This window comes from Citrus sinensis, chromosome 3, assembly GCF_022201045.2.
Source record: "Citrus sinensis cultivar Valencia sweet orange chromosome 3, DVS_A1.0, whole genome shotgun sequence".
In the NCBI taxonomy this organism is placed as follows: Eukaryota; Viridiplantae; Streptophyta; class Magnoliopsida; order Sapindales; family Rutaceae; genus Citrus; species Citrus sinensis.
In genome coordinates, this window is record NC_068558.1 from 41,941,093 (window position 1) to 41,961,430 (window position 20,338).

At 31.0% G+C, this 20,338-nt stretch overlaps 3 protein-coding genes across 4 annotated transcripts; all 3 read left to right on the top strand.

Annotated features, from left to right (window-relative positions):
- Nucleotides 1-8,726: 8,726 nt before the first annotated feature.
- Nucleotides 8,727-9,143, top strand: LOC127900836 (S-protein homolog 1-like). The gene has a single exon (XM_052436090.1). It carries the CDS (start codon nt 8,727-8,729, stop codon nt 9,141-9,143), a length of 417 nt encoding a protein of 138 aa, XP_052292050.1.
- A 1,558-nt stretch (nt 9,144-10,701) lies between these two features.
- LOC102622673 (26S proteasome regulatory subunit 4 homolog A) lies at nt 10,702-14,176 on the top strand. The gene is made up of 6 exons (XM_006480120.4): nt 10,702-11,279; nt 11,680-11,925; nt 12,817-12,986; nt 13,070-13,286; nt 13,447-13,587; nt 13,924-14,176. The coding sequence occupies exons 1-6, from the start codon at nt 10,797-10,799 to the stop codon at nt 14,005-14,007; spliced, it is 1,341 nt and encodes a 446-aa protein (XP_006480183.1). The 5' UTR covers nt 10,702-10,796; the 3' UTR covers nt 14,008-14,176.
- Nucleotides 14,177-17,370: 3,194 nt separating this feature from the next.
- On the top strand, nt 17,371-19,836 carry LOC102622371 (uncharacterized). Of its 2 annotated transcripts, none has more exons than XM_006480119.3 (7): nt 17,371-17,755; nt 17,858-17,889; nt 18,106-18,147; nt 18,861-18,944; nt 19,037-19,125; nt 19,247-19,297; nt 19,415-19,836. In XM_006480119.3, exons 1-7 carry the CDS (start codon nt 17,676-17,678, stop codon nt 19,436-19,438), a joined length of 402 nt encoding a protein of 133 aa, XP_006480182.2. In that variant the 5' UTR covers nt 17,371-17,675; the 3' UTR covers nt 19,439-19,836. The 2 variants fall into 2 exon arrangements, with proteins under 2 accessions (XP_006480182.2, XP_024955031.2); XM_025099263.2 differs by having other exon boundaries at nt 18,870-18,944.
- Nucleotides 19,837-20,338: the final 502 nt, after the last annotated feature.

Below are 20,338 nucleotides of genomic sequence, written 5' to 3' on the forward strand. Positions count from 1 at the left end.
TCAGCCAAACATATATAAAATAAACTATTAAACTTTCAATATTAAACCTAAATCTGATTAATAGTTTCTTTCGACTTTGTGCTGATTATTGCTTGATTTCATTATGCTATCCAGCATTCTACCTTGGCGTGCTCCAATTCCAGGTTATTCTAGGAATTGCATGCCTACAATTAGTTGTGGGACGAGTTTGATTTATCTTATTTTGGGTTTTCTTGTGCTTCAAATCCAATTATGAAAATGCACAATAAAACAAAATCGGTAGTTATTGCAAGGTTGTGATTAATAGTTATTGGATAATAAGATTAAATCTTCTATATACATGCCAAAAGATTCTTAAAAAATTAACATGACTCAAATTTCTTCAAAAATAGTTTTCATCTTTGATTAAATTTTATTTCTTAACAAATAAAATTTTGACTATCATTGCAGACATCTATGTCACAATTTTAAAAAGTATGATGATCACTTTTTAAAATATTTAATTTCCTTTATCATCTTTCTTTATTATATTAAAGAGATAATTTCCTATACATTGGATTTACCACTAATTGGGTTCCTTATAATTTATAAATTTTTAATATCATATTTTGTCCTTGATTTTAAAACATTAAAAGGAAAAGCACACCGTTAAAAATTTATTTTGGCATTTTAATATAAAAAGTTGACTAGTTTTAGCGTGCACATATGTTAGTATATCAAATTAAATGTTAAAATGTCCACATTTACCTACCAATTGTGTGATATTTTGTCCATGTTTTAACACCAAATATTAGATGAGCTATTAATTAAGAATGTATAATAGACTTGGGCACCATTTGGGATTGCTTTTAGGAGGCTTAAAACTGATTTTGAAAATCTAAAGTTAATTTTAGTGTTTGGAAAAAAAATTAAAATCACTTTTGTTAAATTCAGCCTCTCCTACAGCTGATTTTGAAAAATAGGTAAGAAGTAGCTTTTAGATTCCGATTTTGAGAATCAATTTTATCTTTTAATACAATTCCATAAATATCTTTAAAATTATTACATAAACCCAAAATTATCCTTATTCAAATTGGAAACAAAACCAATATTTTAATAAATTTTTATTATTATTCATCAATATAAATTTATTAATATCAATTTATTGGTTGATTTATTATTAAATTTGTTTTACTGTATTGTAAATTTAATTATTAATTGTTTTACGATAAAAAATAAAATCAATATATTACAAATTTTATTTTTATTTAAAATTATCAGAATACAAAATTAAAAATATTGTGTGTACATGTTTTTATATGTATAAGTAAATTTTATCCTATATTATGTATATTTTAATCATTTATTTTTTCTCAGCAATTTAACAATAAAATTTATCAAGCATCCATAACTATTTTTAAAACTCACAGTACTTCTGAAAACAAAATTTACCAAACACTTAACTGATTCTATTCACAGCTGATTATTTTTACAACACAGCTAACATCAATTATTTTAAAAGCTATAGTATTCACAAACTGGCTCTTAATTGATAGTAAAAATAATATTTATTTGCGATAAAAGTGTCATTCTTTTTATATGAATAAACTTTACATTGTTTTCCGTTTTCATCATATTAAGAAGAGCTATAAAACGTATCAATATTATTTAAGATGTGTGTGTTTTTTTTGTTTAACGTGAAAAATTAATAGATTATCCCAATTATATTTATAAGAGGGATTCATAAATTTATAAATAATTAATTAATTTAACAATTTTTTCTGTTCAGACTTCATAATTTAATTTAAGTAGGAAATGCAGACTTAGGTTAATAAGGATGGAAACAATATCCTGAAGTTTCCGACCAACTTAGGTTGGGTTTGGGGCTCCCAAAATATTACGGGTTCACGAACTTTTTTGGCTCCATAACCTGCAATATCTTTAAATTTATCATATTAAATTAAAAATATTATGAAATTATTACAGTAATAACTTTAAGAATTTTCTAAAGGGACTCCCTTAATTTACAATTTTGAATTTTCTCTCAAGTCTCAGAATTAGTAGAATTATGCTGGAATTCTCAAGCACTGAGACCATTTTGTGACAAGAATTAGAAATCCTCCTAAATGTTCCAATGATCCTGGAAACCATTGTAAAGATTCATATGAATTATTTTTCTGTTTAATTGCTGGCAATGATACGAAAAATTGGTCAACCCTTACCCGCATGAATTTTAGCAGCTTTATCAGGGCCATAGCCATTTGTGATTTTGTACTCACCTGCTAGTAGTAACAATTGCCGCATTAAAAACAGATGGATCATTTTCTTCCCAAGTGCTTGAGCCCTTATAATCTGCAGTCACTTGCATTTCCGATCTTCCCTTAGTACATTATAAAAACAAATTATGCATGCATTTTACTAGCATTTGATCTTCAATTTGTTTATATAATTGTTAAAAAACTGAAGAAAATGCCCATTTGATGCTCTGAATCGAACTCGATTTGGCTCCCCCATTTTTCCTATCATTAGGGTGAATTTTCACAATTTCTTTTTTCGGTTTTTATGTAAAATTTTCCAAGTTTTTGGAATGTGTTTGTTGGTCTTAATGCGTTGGGGTGTTTTCTTATTAGAAATTTAAATAATTGGAATTGTCCTCCCGTTTTTATCTCTGCTCCAGTCAATGATTATTGGGGATATCCCCAAATAGTTCCCAAATAAGAATTTTTGAGCAAGAGTACAGGTTCAAGGATCGTTTCTATTTCGGGGACAGGGGCGGGGACTATGATCCCCACCCCGAACCCGCCCCTTTGCCATCCCTTTAGATTAGTGTTTCAAAGAGATGATAAAACGTAATGTTTGGTTGGAGCAAAAGAAGATGAAAAGGAAATGAATCTTTTGCTTGATTCGCTAGTTAATAGGAATATTCCTCATTTTCTATTTCATACCAGTGCATGGGGAATCTTAATTCCAACTAGAGATGGCAATGGGAAGAATCTCACTCTATTCCTGAATTAGAAGTAATCTCTAATCCACCCCCATACTAAAAAATTTCTATTTGAGAATAATTTAGGGTATGGGTGGTAATTTTTCCTGTTGGAATGAGATCTGCAGGATTCTATTTCGATTGAGACAAGATTAAAACATATTTTTGTCCAAAAAAAAATAAAGGGATGGGAATGAGACTTTTTTTTATCTCATTTGCATAAACGGGACATAACTGGGATTGACAAATCATATTCCATCCCATCCCATTGCCAATCATGTTCGTTCAATGTATTGTTATATTATTGAATTATTAGATGTTTTAACATGGGTAAAGTTGGTTACTATCCAAATTTATAATTTTGAAGCGTAAGGCTTAATGTTAATGTGTAAGGAAAGTAAATGAAAATTAAAAAATGTTAGCATAAAATTATATTCGAACATTATGCATGCAGTCAAAATAAAACTATTATTTGGTTATTCTACTTTGTATTTATTCAAGATTTTTGCTGTATTAAATTATGATGATCCTTAAAAGAAAAAAAGTTAGAATTTCTTTATTTAGATTTGAGACTGTTCAGGATAATGAGATATGACGAGATATTTAATGGAACGGAATTAGGATAAATTTTTGTCCCAAAAAAATAAAAAGACGAGAGACGGGACTGTGATTGGCAAGTCCTATCCCATCCTCTACTATTGTCAACCCTAATTCGGGGATATCCGTAATAATTCTCGAACAAGATGAGAATCAAAATGAGGCCCAATCTCCAATTGTTTACATATTTTATATTAAAATACATGATAATTTTGTGTGTACATTATACTCTAATTTAAAAGTTAGTAACTTTTCTTTTTTAAAGCATGGAGTAGAGCATATATATATATGATAAGAAATCAAAGCATTCCTCATAATTTATAATGGTGTTCTTGCTTCAGATTGCATCTTAAATTGTGTTCATGTTTTGAACAGCACATGAGATTATTCCTTCCCCATTTTGTCTCAGTGTTTTAACCTTTTATCTATTAAACATAATATTTCAGCAACATCTAATTATTTATAAAATAATACACACAACTCTTTGTTTAACATGGAACCCATTGGGACCACATTAATATCAAATGCTACAAAGAGACAAATAACTGTATTTTATATCCAATATCAATAAAATAAAATATTGCTGTATTAGAAAAAAAAAAAAAACTATTTCATCCACCCGCTATCACCATTCAAGATCACAATAAATTAAAGAGCCATATCTAAATTGTCAAAATGAATGGAGCAAAAGCAGAATGAAATAAAACAGATGTGCCATTCATCATTCACACGAATTCAAAATCAAACGTCATAACCTCTATACCCAGATTCTCATTGTACAATAAACGACCAAAAGCAAAAGTATTAACCCATATGTGATATAAAGTTAAAAAGTTTAAATAAAAGCACTATACCGATCGTGGGGTAGCGAGAATAATGGGATGAGTGATGTGGTCAGCGACGTCCAGAACTCTTGACAGCAGCAAAATTCAAACGGCTTTAAAGTGATGAGCTAGCAGGTCTGATAGTGATAGCAGAGTGGTGCGGTTAGGGTTTCAGTCAATTTCATGAAATTAAATAAATTAAATCGACTCTTGTGCTTCTAAAATTCGAAAAGTCATGGGAAATATCACAATGTCATTAATTTTTTGTCTTATATCTAAAAATAGCGCTTTTATTTAGTCGCCTATAGAAAATATAATTTCATTTTTATTAATGAAATTATTTGTACTAGCTTTTTAAAAAAAATAATATTTAATAAAACAAGAATATTTTAATTAACTACTGTTATTATTATCATTACAATTTTATTAGTTAATTATATATTTAGTAACTTAACTCATTTTTTCAAAATATTTAATTATTAAATTTCAACTGAAACTCACACATTTAAAGCAATGGAGGGATTAAATATTTTAATGATCCCTTATTGCGTGTGTGTGTGCGCGCAATTAATTAAAATGTCTTTAGCAAATATTATTTGAAATATGTTTTCTTTTCCATCCATGTAACAATATCTATGTGATTTGTACGCACTTTGTGGGTCTAATATGTTCCTTACACTTTTTGACAATTACATTATTAGATTAAAAAATCCTTACGCTGCATTAATTAATTAAGCCCTTATCCCCATGAACTTAATTAAAACGCCCCGTCAGTTGAATAATTTAAGCCACTATCCCTATGAAACTAATTAGAATGCACCATGAGTTGAGTTGTGATTCCTTATGTTGAATTCATTGTTAATTTAGCTGCCTTCAGTAAACTTAGCTTCTGCCTTTGTCCTTAGTTCAGAACCTTTCGTATTCTGCTTAACTAACCACTCCATGGTCGAATACCAATCTCTGTATGTACTTCCTAGTGAGGCAAAATTGTGATCTCTAGTATGTGCATCTATACACATATTATTTCTCTTTCTCAAATATACCCTATCAATGAGGGTCTTAATCCCACATATCTTATTACTATAAGAAATTTCACTAATTACACTAGTTGGCATTGACAAATCTTAAGACTGTAGTCTTAGTTTCTTTTCTAATTTTTTTCCCTAAAACTATAGTATAAGTATTATCGATGCTAATATGTTAAAAATAAAAAATTTATGTGGCTTTTGTGAAAATATTTTGTATCTAAAACACATGCATAAAGCCATGATTAGGTTGGGTGGCCTGTTATTATATTTTGTGACAATTTATGTTGTGGCCAAATCCAAGATATTTGCCCACGAACAAATTTTGTGGCCAAGTCAAATACATATAGCCACGAATAGGTCTCGCGGCCTATAAATATACTTTGTGACAACATATATTGTGGCTTAAACCAAAACATATAGCCAAAAAGTGTGTTCATGGCTAATAAATTTATTGAGTGATAATTCTTTCATGTCCAAATATAAACTCCTTTTGCCACAAAATTCAGCGTCTACTATCATCACTAATTTTAGCGCGTTAATTTTTGCCGCATGCGCGCAAACCTTTATTCATGAAGTATATTTACGGGCCAAAAAATAGTGTTTAACCACAAATAGTTGCGGCAAATAATATTAATTTAATATTTGAAATTTCTCCCACAATTATTGGCCACAACACTAAAATTTTGTGGCTAGACGTCATTATAGGCGGCAAAATTTACTTTGTAGCTACAAAATTCTTGATTAAAACACCATTTCCTTTTGGTGAAAATGCTATGAAGAGAACTTGTCCTTTCGGTTCACTGCATAATTAAAATGCTGCTAGCTTCCTAGCTAGCACATAATCAAGAATTAATTTACCGCAAAACCAAAAGCCAATGAGCTCTTTGAGGCTAAATTTGGTTGCGGTAATTGTTGTTCTTGCCTTAGCAATAAGGCCATCAGTGTCCCCAATACCCACAAAAACGTGGCACGTTCATGTTGTAAATAACTTGAGCAACAATCAAACGTTGTTCCTCCACTGCAAATCCAAGGACGATGATCTTGGGGAGCACAAGCTAACGACGGGGACAGAATCTAATTGGAAATTCAAAGAGAATTTCTTTCAAACAACGCTTTCTGGTGCCATCTGAGAAAACCGGACAACTTCTGCAACAACTTTAAAGTGTTTTGGAATGAGGATTTCTTTCAGTTCCGGTGCCGCTACAAAGATTGCATTTGGACTGCCAAAGATGAAGGGTTTTACTTGAAAAATATTCCTGAGGGCCGTGATGAGTTATGGCAGAAATGGAAACAGCCGCCATGCAACTGATTAATCAAGTTGAAAGCGTGCATGCATGTCTCTGGTTCTGTAGTTCTGTGAAGTGGATCATTTTCCCTATTTGAATGAATGGAGTTCAATTTTATGTTTAAATTAATTGTTGGCCTTGTTTTAAATGAAGGCTTTTATAGCCGGTTAAATACGTAAGTTGAACTTTAATTCTATTCAAACCTATCGATATCACTTAACTGAACGCATTTAGCTTCAAATTGGACCGGATTTTATTTTTGGGTGTTATTTAAAAAAAAAAACGTTACGAGCTATTTTAATCGGGCTTCAAGAAACGTTACGACCTCTTTTAGTATGCTGGATTATATGGGGGCTTCAAATGTACATTCATATTTTGAGTGGGATGATTAGCACCCTTGTAACTTTTTTTTAAAACCCTTTCTCTGTCAAGAGTTATATTAATTTAAAAAAAAAACTCATTTTTATTTTTTAAATTTCGTTCGTTCAACTCCAATTAGAATTTTGCTACACAAAATTTTGAATAAAAAAGAATCATATATATTTAACTCCAAAAAAAATATTATATATTTGAAATACTTAAGAGTTAACAATGGATTCAAATAGCTAATCTTTAAAATTTTTTTAACATAAAAAGGAGAAATAATAAGAAAAAATTTATTGTTTAAGTTTATACATGAAATTGAAAATGGACGAGAAGATTGTCATCATTGAGAATTCATTGATACACATTGATTAGAATGTGAAGTACTTGTGAAGAAATAAAAAATGTGAAAAAAATAATAGTATGTTATGTGGATGAAAATACTTAGAGAGAGAAAATATAGACGTTTAGGTCATGTTTGGAATTGAGGTACTATAACTTTTAAGTTACAACTGTTATGGAAAAAAAGTTGTAATTATGAAACAAAAGTTAATAGCTTATAACAAATATAAAATTTAAATAATAATTTTGACAAAATTATCAAAGATATAATTGATTTTCTATCATACAAGTGAAAGATCATATCAACATAACATACAAGTGAAAACTCATATCAACATAACTTCTAACCTAAAGCAGTTATTGTTTACTAAACACTTTAGCGCTGTAACTTTTAAATTATAGTTACCCAACCTTAATTCCGAAGGGACCCTTAATTAGATTTAGTATGTCTTTAAATATAATTGTGATGGATGAGGTGCTTCATAAGGATTATATATAGAGGGGCACCAATAATGCAACTCTTAATACTTTAAGTTTGGTTGTATTGTATATAATATTAAAAAAAAAAAATTTAAGGGCTTTCTTTTGAATACACAAAAGATGGTATGTAGAGGAAATGACGGTCGGTTGCATACTTCATCAATAAATTCATGATACTTATACTCAAGTATGAGAGTTAATCCCTTATTTATTTTAAACAAAAAAAAAATATGAAGAGTAAATGTTTAATTAGTCTTCATTTATTTAATTAGCTTCAAGAATATTGTCACTTAGTGGACAGAAATATATGCTTAATAGTATAATGTTATAAATTGTACACATATGGAGTAATATGTTTAAAATATCTGCACTACCCAGATTAACAAAAACAAATTTCGAATCAAAAGTGGCGTTTCAACATGAGAATAACTGATGGTCATGAGTGCAATAGCGCATGGCATACGAAGACGAAAATTAGTAAATGTAAGCAGTTAAAAATTACAACAAATTACCAAATAGAGCACCAATTGTTTTGCCACCTGATGAAAAGAAAACCAAATTTTGGTAAAATTGTAATCGATTCATTGGATGCATGAAAGTGTTGTAACCTTGCCAAAATAGTGCTCAGCCACAAACAGTTTGTGGCAAATCTATTAATTTAATATTTTAAATTTCTCCCATAATTATTGGCCACAGCACTAAAATTTTGTGGCTAAATATCGTTATAGGCAACTAAATTTGCCGTGAGAGTACAAAATTCGTGGTTAAAACACCATTTTCTTGCGGTGGATCTATTCATACATATACAAATAAAAGGCATGCTGTTGCAGCAGTAGCAGCTAGGCACATAAAATTAATCATGAAAATGAAGTGGTTGATGGTGAGTTGCTTGGTGTTTTTAGTAGCTGCGTGTCAGGCGCCCATCACAAACTCACTTTTGAACCATTTCACAGAGCACGTAATCAATAATTTGAACAATAGCTCAACATTGGAAGCTCATTGCAAATCGAAAGACGATGATTTGGGGCTTCGACGGCTGGCTGCTGGCACAGAGTTTAATTGGACATTTCGCGTCAACTTCTGGTCAACCACGCTTTTCTTTTGCGACTTGAGGTGGGCCAATGGCCATAAAGCGTTCGATGTTTACTGCCCTGATGACCAGTTTCTAGCCAAGAAATGTGCCTATAATTTCTGCCGCAGGAGTGCCAGAGATGATGGCATTTATGCATTTAGCGAGAAGAAAAACCATTATGTTCTTGCTCATAAATGGGATCCTAAGTGATCAGCCAAACATATACAAAATAAACTATTAAAATTTCAATGATAAACGCCTAAATCTGATTGATAGTTTCTTTCGACTTTGTGCTGATTACTACTTGATTTCATTATTCCAAGTGATTTCTAGAGGTCATTAGGTCCGGTCAATTGTCAGCCTCAACCGTGGTTAAAATCAAAGGCCGCGCAGGACGCGAGCCTCATGTTGGGCCTGTACATGTGCCTCTATGTGCCACTAAGTAACCCGAGTGGTCTTGGACCTGCACTTTGTGGGACATACCCGGCCTCAAATTAGGGATGGCAATAGTGGGGGGACCTCCCTCATTTTTTATCCCGTTAAAAATTTTGGTCACTTTCAAAATTTAGTGGGGGGATAGAGAATCCTCATGTTAAGAATGATTTATCCATCTCTACTTCATTATCTATTTATTATTTTATAATAGGTATAAATATATAATTTTCATAAATTAAAAAGTATATAATTAAATAAAATCATCACTATATTATAAAAGTATTTAAATTATTAAAAAATCTAAAAAAATTGAAATAATATCTTGAAGTGATATCAAAACTGTAAAGTGTTTGGATAGATAATAAATAAAAAAGTAAAATCGTATACCAATGTTTCAAGTCCTTCTTTGTTAATGGCTTCATCTTTCTCTTTATCATATTCATATAGCCAATGATCGTAAGATTTATCATTCTTTTATAAATAAGCCACTGTTTAAAGGTTGAATAAGAGTTATGTTATAGAGATTTATTTTATTTATAGCTTAACATAAATAAGTAAGAATAAAAAGAAAATTTATTAACCAACATTAAAATTAATAAAATACAGATTATTAAATAAAAATTAGAAATTTTTTTACATATAAGAGGGGTTGGGATTGGGGTGGGATGGGAAGTATAAAACCAAACCCTACTTCATTAAAAATTTGTGGATTATTTTTTCCTAATTCTCCAAAAATCATTAATATTATAATACAAGAAGACTTCGATAAATCATTAATATTAGGATTAAGAAAATTTTATTAATTAAGCAAATGTTAATTAATTGAATTATAATCCAGCATATTGGCCCCAAGTGGGGATTGACAAAACTCGTATCTAATTAAAGTTTGAAGTCGTCGAGATTCTACCGTATGTAGCTCTCACTTCAATAAAAATTACAAAAAATGATAAAAGGTTACATTATAGTTTAATTAAATTTTGAAGATATTTTTTTTAATAGTAAAAACCTTATTTAATTTTTTATTGCCTAAAAATTATTTTTGATTTCTTTAACAAAAGTAATTATATCATTTAAAGATGGGACCCATAGAGGATTCATTTAGTTGTATTCATTCATATTCATCATTTTATCTAGCAATATAACTTGCACATGATTGCAAAAGTGGGTTTAAAAGGATCTTAAAGGGCTGTGAAAAGCACTGTAAAATTCGGCGCAGGGTGTATGAGCCCAACTAAGTAAAGTCGGCCCACTGACCCAATATAAAATCCTTATTTTTGGGTTTAGAAGAATCCGATTTTATATCAGCTTTCTTTCACAGTCTCACTATATAATAAAAATCTTTCGGGCGATCGAGTGACTTGTTATCAAAGCCAACCCCTCTCGCTTTTATTCTCTCACTTAATCGAATTCGAAATCTAGTGTGAAGCCATGGGTCAGGGAACACCGGGAGGTCTGAACCGGCAAGGTCCAGGAGGTGACCGCAAGGGTGATGGAGCGGATAAGAAAGATAAAAAATTCGAGCCTGCAGCTCCTCCGGCCCGTGTGGGCCGCAAGCAACGAAAGCAGAAAGGACCAGAAGCGGCGGCACGCCTTCCGACCGTTACGCCGCTGAGTAAGTGCAAGCTGAGGCTTTTAAAGCTTGAGAGGATAAAAGATTATCTCTTGATGGAAGAGGAGTTTGTTACGAATCAGGAGAGATTGAAGCCGCAGGAAGAGAAGGCGGAGGAAGATCGGTCAAAGGTTGACGATCTGAGAGGTTCGCCGATGAGCGTTGGTAATTTGGAGGAGTTGATTGATGAGAATCACGCCATTGTTTCGTCGTCGGTGGGGCCCGAGTATTACGTCGGGATTTTGTCCTTTGTTGATAAGGATCAGCTGGAGCCTGGCTGTGCTATTTTGATGCACAATAAGGTATATTTTTCGATCTTAATTTTTGGGTTTTTTTTCCCAATTGCGACTCGTATTTGCTGGTGAGGTGATAGATTAAATTGGAAAAAAGTTAGGGTTTGAAGATTAAATTTGAACCTAGGGCTTGTGGATTTTGAATACAAAGAAGGGGAATTAAAACTTCTTTATGTTAGTTACTGTCACAATTAAATAGTAGGTAAGATTATTGAGGAGATTAGGATGTCTGGATTGAATCTTTTGAAATTTACATATTTAATGACATGACACTTATATACACACTTTTTTTTTTTCATTTTTGTGAAGTCTATGGTATTACATTCTGCTTTGTTGCCAATGACTGATTAATGCTATAAATGAGTTGGAAATATGTTGGTTCTAACATTATTTTCTGGCCTTTGATCAGGTCCTTTCGGTGGTTGGGCTTCTGCAAGATGAAGTAGATCCAATGGTGTCTGTGATGAAGGTTGAGAAGGCTCCATTGGAGTCTTATGCTGATATTGGAGGTTTAGATGCACAGATACAGGAGATTAAAGAAGCTGTTGAACTTCCTCTTACTCATCCTGAACTTTATGAAGATATCGGTATCAAGCCTCCTAAGGGAGTTATATTGTATGGAGAGCCTGGAACAGGCAAGACACTGCTTGCAAAGGTGTGTATTTGAACTATGTTACCTTCTTTATGCTAAATGTTTACATATGTGACCCTTTCAGCTATTTGGCAGTAGATTAAATTGTTTGTGTGTACCTGTGTTATCTTCTTGGTGCTGTTTGGTAGTAGATTATTTGTTGTTTGTATAGCTGCTCTAGTTATTCATATCCGTTTTCTAAACAAACTGTGTATATGAGATCTGATCACAAATTATGTTCTAAGCGGTAAATATGGCTTCCTCTCATGGCTGTGGGTTTCTTAATCTTAACTTGCATCCTTTTAAATCACTGTATTTGCTAATGCTTTCTGTGCTCTGACATAGATGCACACCTTACATGGAAATCCAATTAGTTTAGAACCATAGGTGAATATTCAGCTTCCACGATTTACGTGGCAGCATCATCTGTACTAGTCTGTATCTTGAAGCATGCAGAAACAGCAATTTGCGGTTATGTTGCATTTTATATCATATTTTCTTGCATATTTTATTTTGCCTCAGCAGCTGCTCTTCTTTAATCATCTATAAGATAGTTGGTCATTTTTTTTTATTGCTCCTTGAGCTGTATGCTGTGAAATCATTGGTATTAGGTTTGTTTCCGGAGATTCTCGGACAGATGAACATGAAGAATCATTATTCTGGCTGTTGTTTTTCATATTTTTTATGGACTTGTATTTAATGTTTTACCTGTCATATTCTTATCAAAAGAAAATTTGTTTTACCTGTCGATGTAGTTTGAAATAGACAGGAAAAACTGTCATATTTTAGTTTTTTCCATTTTGTCCATAGTACTGCATTTTAAGTGTTTGTGGTGACTTCTGCCTTGTTTAGTTTGACCATTGATAGCATTTCTGCTTTGCTTGGCAAATATATGACCTATTCCTATTCTTTCAGGCTGTGGCAAATTCAACATCTGCAACTTTCTTGCGTGTTGTCGGTAGTGAATTAATTCAGAAGTACTTGGGTGATGGACCAAAATTAGTAAGGGAACTTTTCAGAGTTGCTGATGATCTGTCACCTTCTATCGTCTTCATTGATGAAATTGATGCAGTTGGTACGAAGAGGTGAGTAAACCAGTATTTGCCTCTGAAGATGTAATCTTGATCTTAGGAATGTTTTTGTTCAATGCATACTGTATGCTCGACAGGTATGATGCCCACTCAGGTGGCGAACGTGAAATTCAGAGAACCATGTTGGAGCTGCTGAACCAGTTGGATGGGTTTGATTCTAGAGGAGATGTCAAAGTAATTCTTGCAACGAACCGAATTGAAAGCCTGGATCCAGCTTTACTTCGGCCAGGTCGAATAGATAGAAAGATTGAATTTCCTCTTCCTGATATCAAGACTAGGAGACGTATCTTCCAGGTATGAAAGATATTTCTTGATTATATGAAGGTCGTAAACTTTTGTGCTGAACAAATTTGTGTTATGCCTGTTTTATAAATAGTAAAATATAAAGGAAACACATGCAGAGAGAGTTAAAGTCTCCTTATTTGATAATTGACTTTTATGTTTGTGGATTCAGATTCACACATCAAGGATGACCTTGGCTGATGATGTCAACTTGGAAGAGTTTGTTATGACCAAAGATGAGTTCTCTGGAGCTGATATAAAGGCTATATGTACTGAAGCTGGTTTGCTTGCTTTGAGAGAGCGCCGCATGAAGGTGAGCTTAAACACTCTATCCTGTAATTTATTTGGTGTGACATTTCTGTTCTTGTTTGTGTCCTGTGTGTTGAAAGTGCAATCCATGTGTTGGCTTATAAGTTTGGCTATGTTAAATTATACACTGTTTGAGTAAGGAGATTTTTATATAGTCCAGCGACAGCTGACAGGTGGCCTTTATGTTTTAAGATATGTAGGGGAATGAATAGACTTTGGTTAAGTAGGAATCCTAGCAAGATTTGAAGGGAATCTGCATAATGCAAAAAATGTTGTCTTTCTGATCCCTTGGGAAGTGGTTTTGATTACTTGTTTGGCATTTTGAAATGCTTTTCCTCAGGTGACGCATACAGATTTTAAGAAAGCAAAGGAAAAGGTGATGTTCAAGAAGAAAGAAGGGGTGCCAGAAGGGCTTTATATGTGAAAGACTTCATTGTTCTACATTTTACTGTTTAGTTCATTTTGCTGTATTTCCAAATTCAACTGTTAGCACTTTCGAAGCGGCATCTTTGGGACTTTAAACATTGTTGTTTACTGTTGTTTTGTAAGGTCTACATGCAAGTTAGCAACCGCTTTGGTTTCTTTCCGTTCCAGATTTTGTTGTGGTATTGTTATCCTAGTTGCTCTTTTAGCTTCATTTCTCCAATTCCTAAGAAAGATTACCAGACATGATGATCGGCTTAAATATCCTCCCAATACGTGCCTCTGGTGAATGTGCAATCAATAAATCACAATCTGACTTATGTTTTAGCTGATGTGAGCAAATTATACTGAAGTATCCTGACTGATACCTTGTTCTCAGAGCAGGGTTCTGATTGTCTTATGATACCATCTAGCTGCCTTCAGCCTGTGTACATGAGCGCATTGCAACCAAGACCCTGGGAAAGTGGCCTCGCAGTCATTTTTTTTTTTCTCTAAACTTCGTTTTCGGAACACATGAAATCTATCAATTAGAAGGGGAGGGAAAAAAAATCGTAGTAACTATTAATTGTTGACCATTGACCCAAACTCTGTCATCAATAACAAATTTTAAAAATATCTAAATAGATTTATTAAATAATAAATACTAATAGTATGTTTTTTAAAATATTACAGATAATACAATTGTTAAATCTTATAAATTATTCATAAGATTAATAAATAAAAGGTAAAATAAATAAATTTAAAATTATTAACTCGTAAAACAATTAACATAGTTTTTAATTCATTTATTTTAATGGAATAAATAAGAAAACCAGTGATCAAGTGAAAACAAAAAAAATTGTACAAAAATCAAGTAGAATAAGTTTTATTGGTTTAACCATAAATTTACATTCAATCAAGGATATATTTTTTTCATTTTTTATAATAGTATTTGTTTACTATACGAGTTAATTAAGCAAATTATTTATCTTGATGTGGATTAAGCTAAAATAAAAAAAAAAGATATTCTCATATTACTAAACACGCATATGATATATCAATAGAATTAAATCTAATTTTGAGTTTTATGCATATTTTAGGCAATTTTAAACTTTACTACTTACTTATTCTTATAGATCATTTAGGGTTACTGAAAAGTAGGTGTAGAATGATACAAAATCACATCTTTTTGCAATAACTTTGAAAAACACTAAAAGAATAGTTTTTTAAAATCTAATTTTGAGAATAAGTTCTTATACTTAATGAAACATCACATTTATTACGTAAATTCAAAACTATCATTGTTCAATTTAAATACAAAATCAGTAAATATATTAGATAATGAATATTATAATGAGTTTTTATTTTATATTTTTAAGCTTTTATTTTTATTTTTTCAATAACTCTCATGTTAAATTACTTATTTTACCTTCTATTTATAAGTTTTAGGTGTGATTACAAAATTTGTGTTTACTTTACACTTAATCTTGACTTATAAGTTTTTGTTTTATTTATTAGTAAGACAACAATTTATCACTGTTATATTAATTTAATTGTTTTACTTTTTATTTACAAATATTTTGATTAATTTTTCAAAATTTATGTTTTATTTTACATTTAATGTTAATTTAGTTTTTTGTTGTTTACTAGTATTACATCATTTTATCAATTTTATATTAATTTATTTGTTTCACTTTTTTTTATAAGTCTTATGTTTATTTTTAAAATTTATGTTTTATTTTACAGTTAATGATGATTTAGGGCTCATTTGGAATTGCTTTTAGGAGGTTTAAAAGTAATTTTGAAAAGTTAAAAACTAATTTTGGTATTTGGTTAATTTTTCTAGAAATCATTTATGGTAAAATCACCTTATCTTACAACAGATTTTGAAAAGTTGGAAGAAAGTAGTTTTTTAAATTCTGATTTTGAAAATTAATTTTATACTTAATATTTATTTTGTATATATCCTCATATATATTATAAAAGTCCAAAATTATTCTTATTAATTAGGCAATATAGTCATTAACTTTAAAGATTATAATTATTACCAATTATATTGAGATAACAAAAATTAAAAAATTAATAATATAAAATATTTAAGTTATCAATTTTTACATATACACAATAAAAAAAAATTTATATACATGTTTATAAATATGTATATAAATTTTATTCAATATTATGTTTAATTCTGTCAATTCATTTATATTCTTACAAGTTTATAACAATTTAACAGTAAAATTTACTAAACATAAGACTAATTTTGAAACTTACAGTTCTTCTAAAAGTAAATTTTATTAAATGTTTAACTGATTTTCTTTACAATTGATTATTTTTCTGGCACAACTAATAATAATTATTTTAAAAGCTATGCATCACCAAATTCACCCTTACTAAATTTATGTTATATATGTAAGTTTATTTTTTTATCAGTAATAGATCATTTACCAATTTAACATTAATTTATTTGTTTTATATTTCATTTACCAATTTTATATTCTAATTCTAAAATTTATGTTTTATTTTACACTTAATTTATTAGTTTTATTTTATATCAGTAAGTTTTTGTTTTGTTTACTAGTAATACATTATTTTATTAATTTCATATTAATTTACTTATTTTGGCTTCCATTTTTAAGCTTTGTGTTCCATTTCCAAAATTTATGTTTTATTTAACCATTAATGTTGATTTTCTAATTTTGTGTTATATTTGTAAGCTTTTATTCATTTATCAGTAATGCATCAATTTATCAAATTTATATTTATTTATTTTCATTTCTAAAATGTATGGTTTATTTTATCGTTAATGTTAATTTATATATGCTATATTAATTTTATTAGTCTTATATTTTCATTTAATCACAACATAATAAAAATGACCCGTAAAGTCTAACAAACAAAAAATCACTGAAATGCAAAATCAATCTAATATATCAAAGCTCAATATAACTAATATTCAATTGAATGTAATAATAAATACTTTTTAAGTTAATGATATTAAAAGAGTTTTACAGGACAAAATTGTTTATTGGTGTAAGTGTTTATTTGGAATAGCATATAGATATAAATACTTATTTAATCTCATAAGCTCTTATCATAATTTTTATTATTGTTTAATTATTATTTTAATAGCTTTTTTGAAGCTTAAATAAGTTATTTTATTTCTATTAAGGAAAAACTCAAATTTTGAGCGAGGTTTTTTTTAAATATTAAAATATTTAAAATATTCTTAATTTATTTAACAATCTTATTTAATTTTTTATATCATAATTTTAAAAAATTTACCTCTTAAAATAATTACATAACATTTTTAATAAATTTTTTTATTAACAACTAAATAATAAAAAATTAATTTAAATAAACTCTAGTTGAAAACCTTTGATAAACGAAACCTGAAACCACTGCGTAGTGTTTCTGTGCATCTTTAACAGAGAAGACAAGCTAACAAAATTTGAGAAATTTTGAGATAGTTGGCCCCACGGTCGTCAGTCGTTGGTTGAACTTGAACCGATTCAGAGTTGGGTTCATTCGCAAATGCTGCAGAGTGTAGGGTGCGCGCCGGTGTAGGAGGAATAAGGCGTTCATGTTTAACTATTAAAGCCTGATACTACCCCCAAGTTAACTGCGGTCGATTACTATTTATCACATAATATTTTGCTTAACCTTTCTGCTGATAAATCAATTCGAATAATGGGTCCTCCTGCTCGGCTATGTCAAGTGTGCAACGAAGCTCAATCTAAGTACAAATGCCCCAATTGTTTTACTCCTTAGTAAGCTCACCATTAATCTTTATTTATTGATTTATTTATTTGGGCAGAAGCACTTGCAATTTATTTACTCTTTTTTTTTTTTTCTTTCCTTCTTGCTTGCAGCTGTTCTCTAGTCTGTTTTAAGAACCACAAAGGTATTTCTCGTTTACTTAGATTTATCTTTTGATGCAGCAAGCTTAGAGCTTTGAAACTAATAGAGAAAAACATTTTAGGTGTAATCGCTGTCGCTTTGAAATAGCGATGTAATATAAAGTCTTTGTATGTGCAATTGTTTCCATATAATTGTTTCTGTGACCTTTTTATCGTGCTACTTGTTAAGGGAACTAATGCGAGTGTAATGCTTAACTCAGAAACCCCTTGCGCCAAACCAGAACCTACAGAGGAAAAACCAAGTAAGTGGTTTGTTAACTAAATCAATTACCTGATTCAAGAGTTTTAATTGCTGAATAAATTATATATGTGTATGTTAAGAATTCCTGTGATCATTATTCATTAATCTTTAGTTCTGTATTAATGAATTCTCTATATAATGGTTGTTTGATGGTTTGTATTTATTTTGATGGTAAGGGCACGTTATCTTTTCTCTTCTGTTGCTCATGTACGAATGGGCTTGCTGATGGTTCCCAGTTGCTAGATAAATCGAAGAACCCCATGTTTTCTCAATCCCCACATTCTTGATTCTTGTAGTAATATACCCCTTCATGTATATATGGGCACCAATATTTGACAATTACCTTGGTTTTTCAAATTATTCATTTAAAAAATGAGGCATCTGACAATTTGACACTTTTTTGAGAAACTAGTATTCATCAGCTGACATTTAATGGTAAACTTTGTCATCTGAGGAAACAGTATACAAAAGAAAAAAGTTCCTTCGTGGTTCTTGACATAGGCAAAGTGACATTTTGTAGTCTTGATTTTCAAGACATTGAATAATTGTCCAATGCCTGATTATCCTATTTCTAGCAATCACCAGGATTCAAGAACCATTATTTTTATCAGATTTAACTTGTTCATGTATGCTGATGATTTTCATGTTTATGATGCAAGCATAATTCCCTGAGCATTCACATAGTTTTAATTTCTTGGCTTTCATGCTTGTCAGTTTTTCCAGAATCGCCTGTAGAAAGGTCATTGAATGCTGATGAACCAAGTCAGGTGTTGCAAAAGGAGCAATTAGAATCCATCGGTATGGTTCATAAGGGGGTTAAACTGGCTCTAAATCTTGAGACCATAAACTGCGTTGTGCAAAATGTAACTCTGTATAACATTCTCATGCAGCTTCTTCCAGTGAAATCCGTGATGCATTGCAGGATGAAAGCCTTCAGAAACTTATCTTGGGTATTGATAGTTCCTCCAACCCAGAGATTGTGAGAACTATAACTTCATATAGGAGTCACTTTTACTTGATGATATTCATAGTTAAGCTGTAACTGCCACTTAACATAGACAAGTTAGATTATCAGCTAATTTGGTTATTAAACTGGTTAGGAACTGGACAAAGCTATGGAAGTGGAGGCATTTCGCACATTCACTGACAAGGTATGCATGTGTTTTGCTATGGAAGTTGAGTATCAATGTGATTTCCTTTTTCCAGCATTCTTGCATAAACTTGAATGCTGAACTTCTAAGCAGTACTTTGGCTTCCTTTGTTTTCAGATTCTTGCTTCTATCAGCCCCTGACAGCAAGCAGCTGTTTCTACATGAAGCACAATACTTGATGCAGAAATTAACTTCTCAAGCAGGATACGGGTGGCAGAAATTAATTATCCTGCAGAAGTATTTTGAGGCTTACCTGTGTCGCCTTCCAAATCATACTATAATCAGAGAGAATAGAAATTGTACCTGCCATTTCGGATGGGGTCATGCTTCTCAGGTCCTTATATTTGCAAGGCAAGTCGAATGTATGTTACTCGTGGAAGCCCCGAAACAAAATGGTGCGTGTATAATAAGCCATAAGTACTTACTCCTTGCTTAATATTTGAAATTGATTGTTCTCAACGTTTATCCTATTCTCGCTGTCCCCCTCTACTTTAACAATCCTAAAGAATGAATGAGTAGATGACCTGCGATTTGATTGAGGAGCACGTGATGTTTTTTATTGTGCGGACGAGCAGTAATCCTCTACTTTTCCAATGTGATGCAAATGTAGTTAGAATTATAGGTAATAATCATCTGTCGTTTCAAAATTTCTTAGCCACTTTGACAAGGCACAGTTTGGAGGCTAACATGATGTTACACCACAGTTATTATTTGATGAAAATGTTTATGTAGTGCTTAAAAGCCTCTACTTACCACCCAATTTCATATTTACCAAAATATTCGTTCAGTTTCACTTCATAGCCACTGATTAGCTTTCGTTACAACACCCAAGACAAAAGTATAAAACGGCAACAAGGCTTCTTTGGGCTGTCAAAAATCCAAATTGCTTTTAGTTTTTAGTCCGCCGGAAGGTAAGAGTACCAGGCTTGTGACTGGTTCTAACTTCAATTGTATTGTACTGAATTGAGAATTCTGGCTGGTACAAGGATCAAGAACGAAAAAAAAAAAATAGAGGAACGAAAGGAAATATTCTTCTATCAT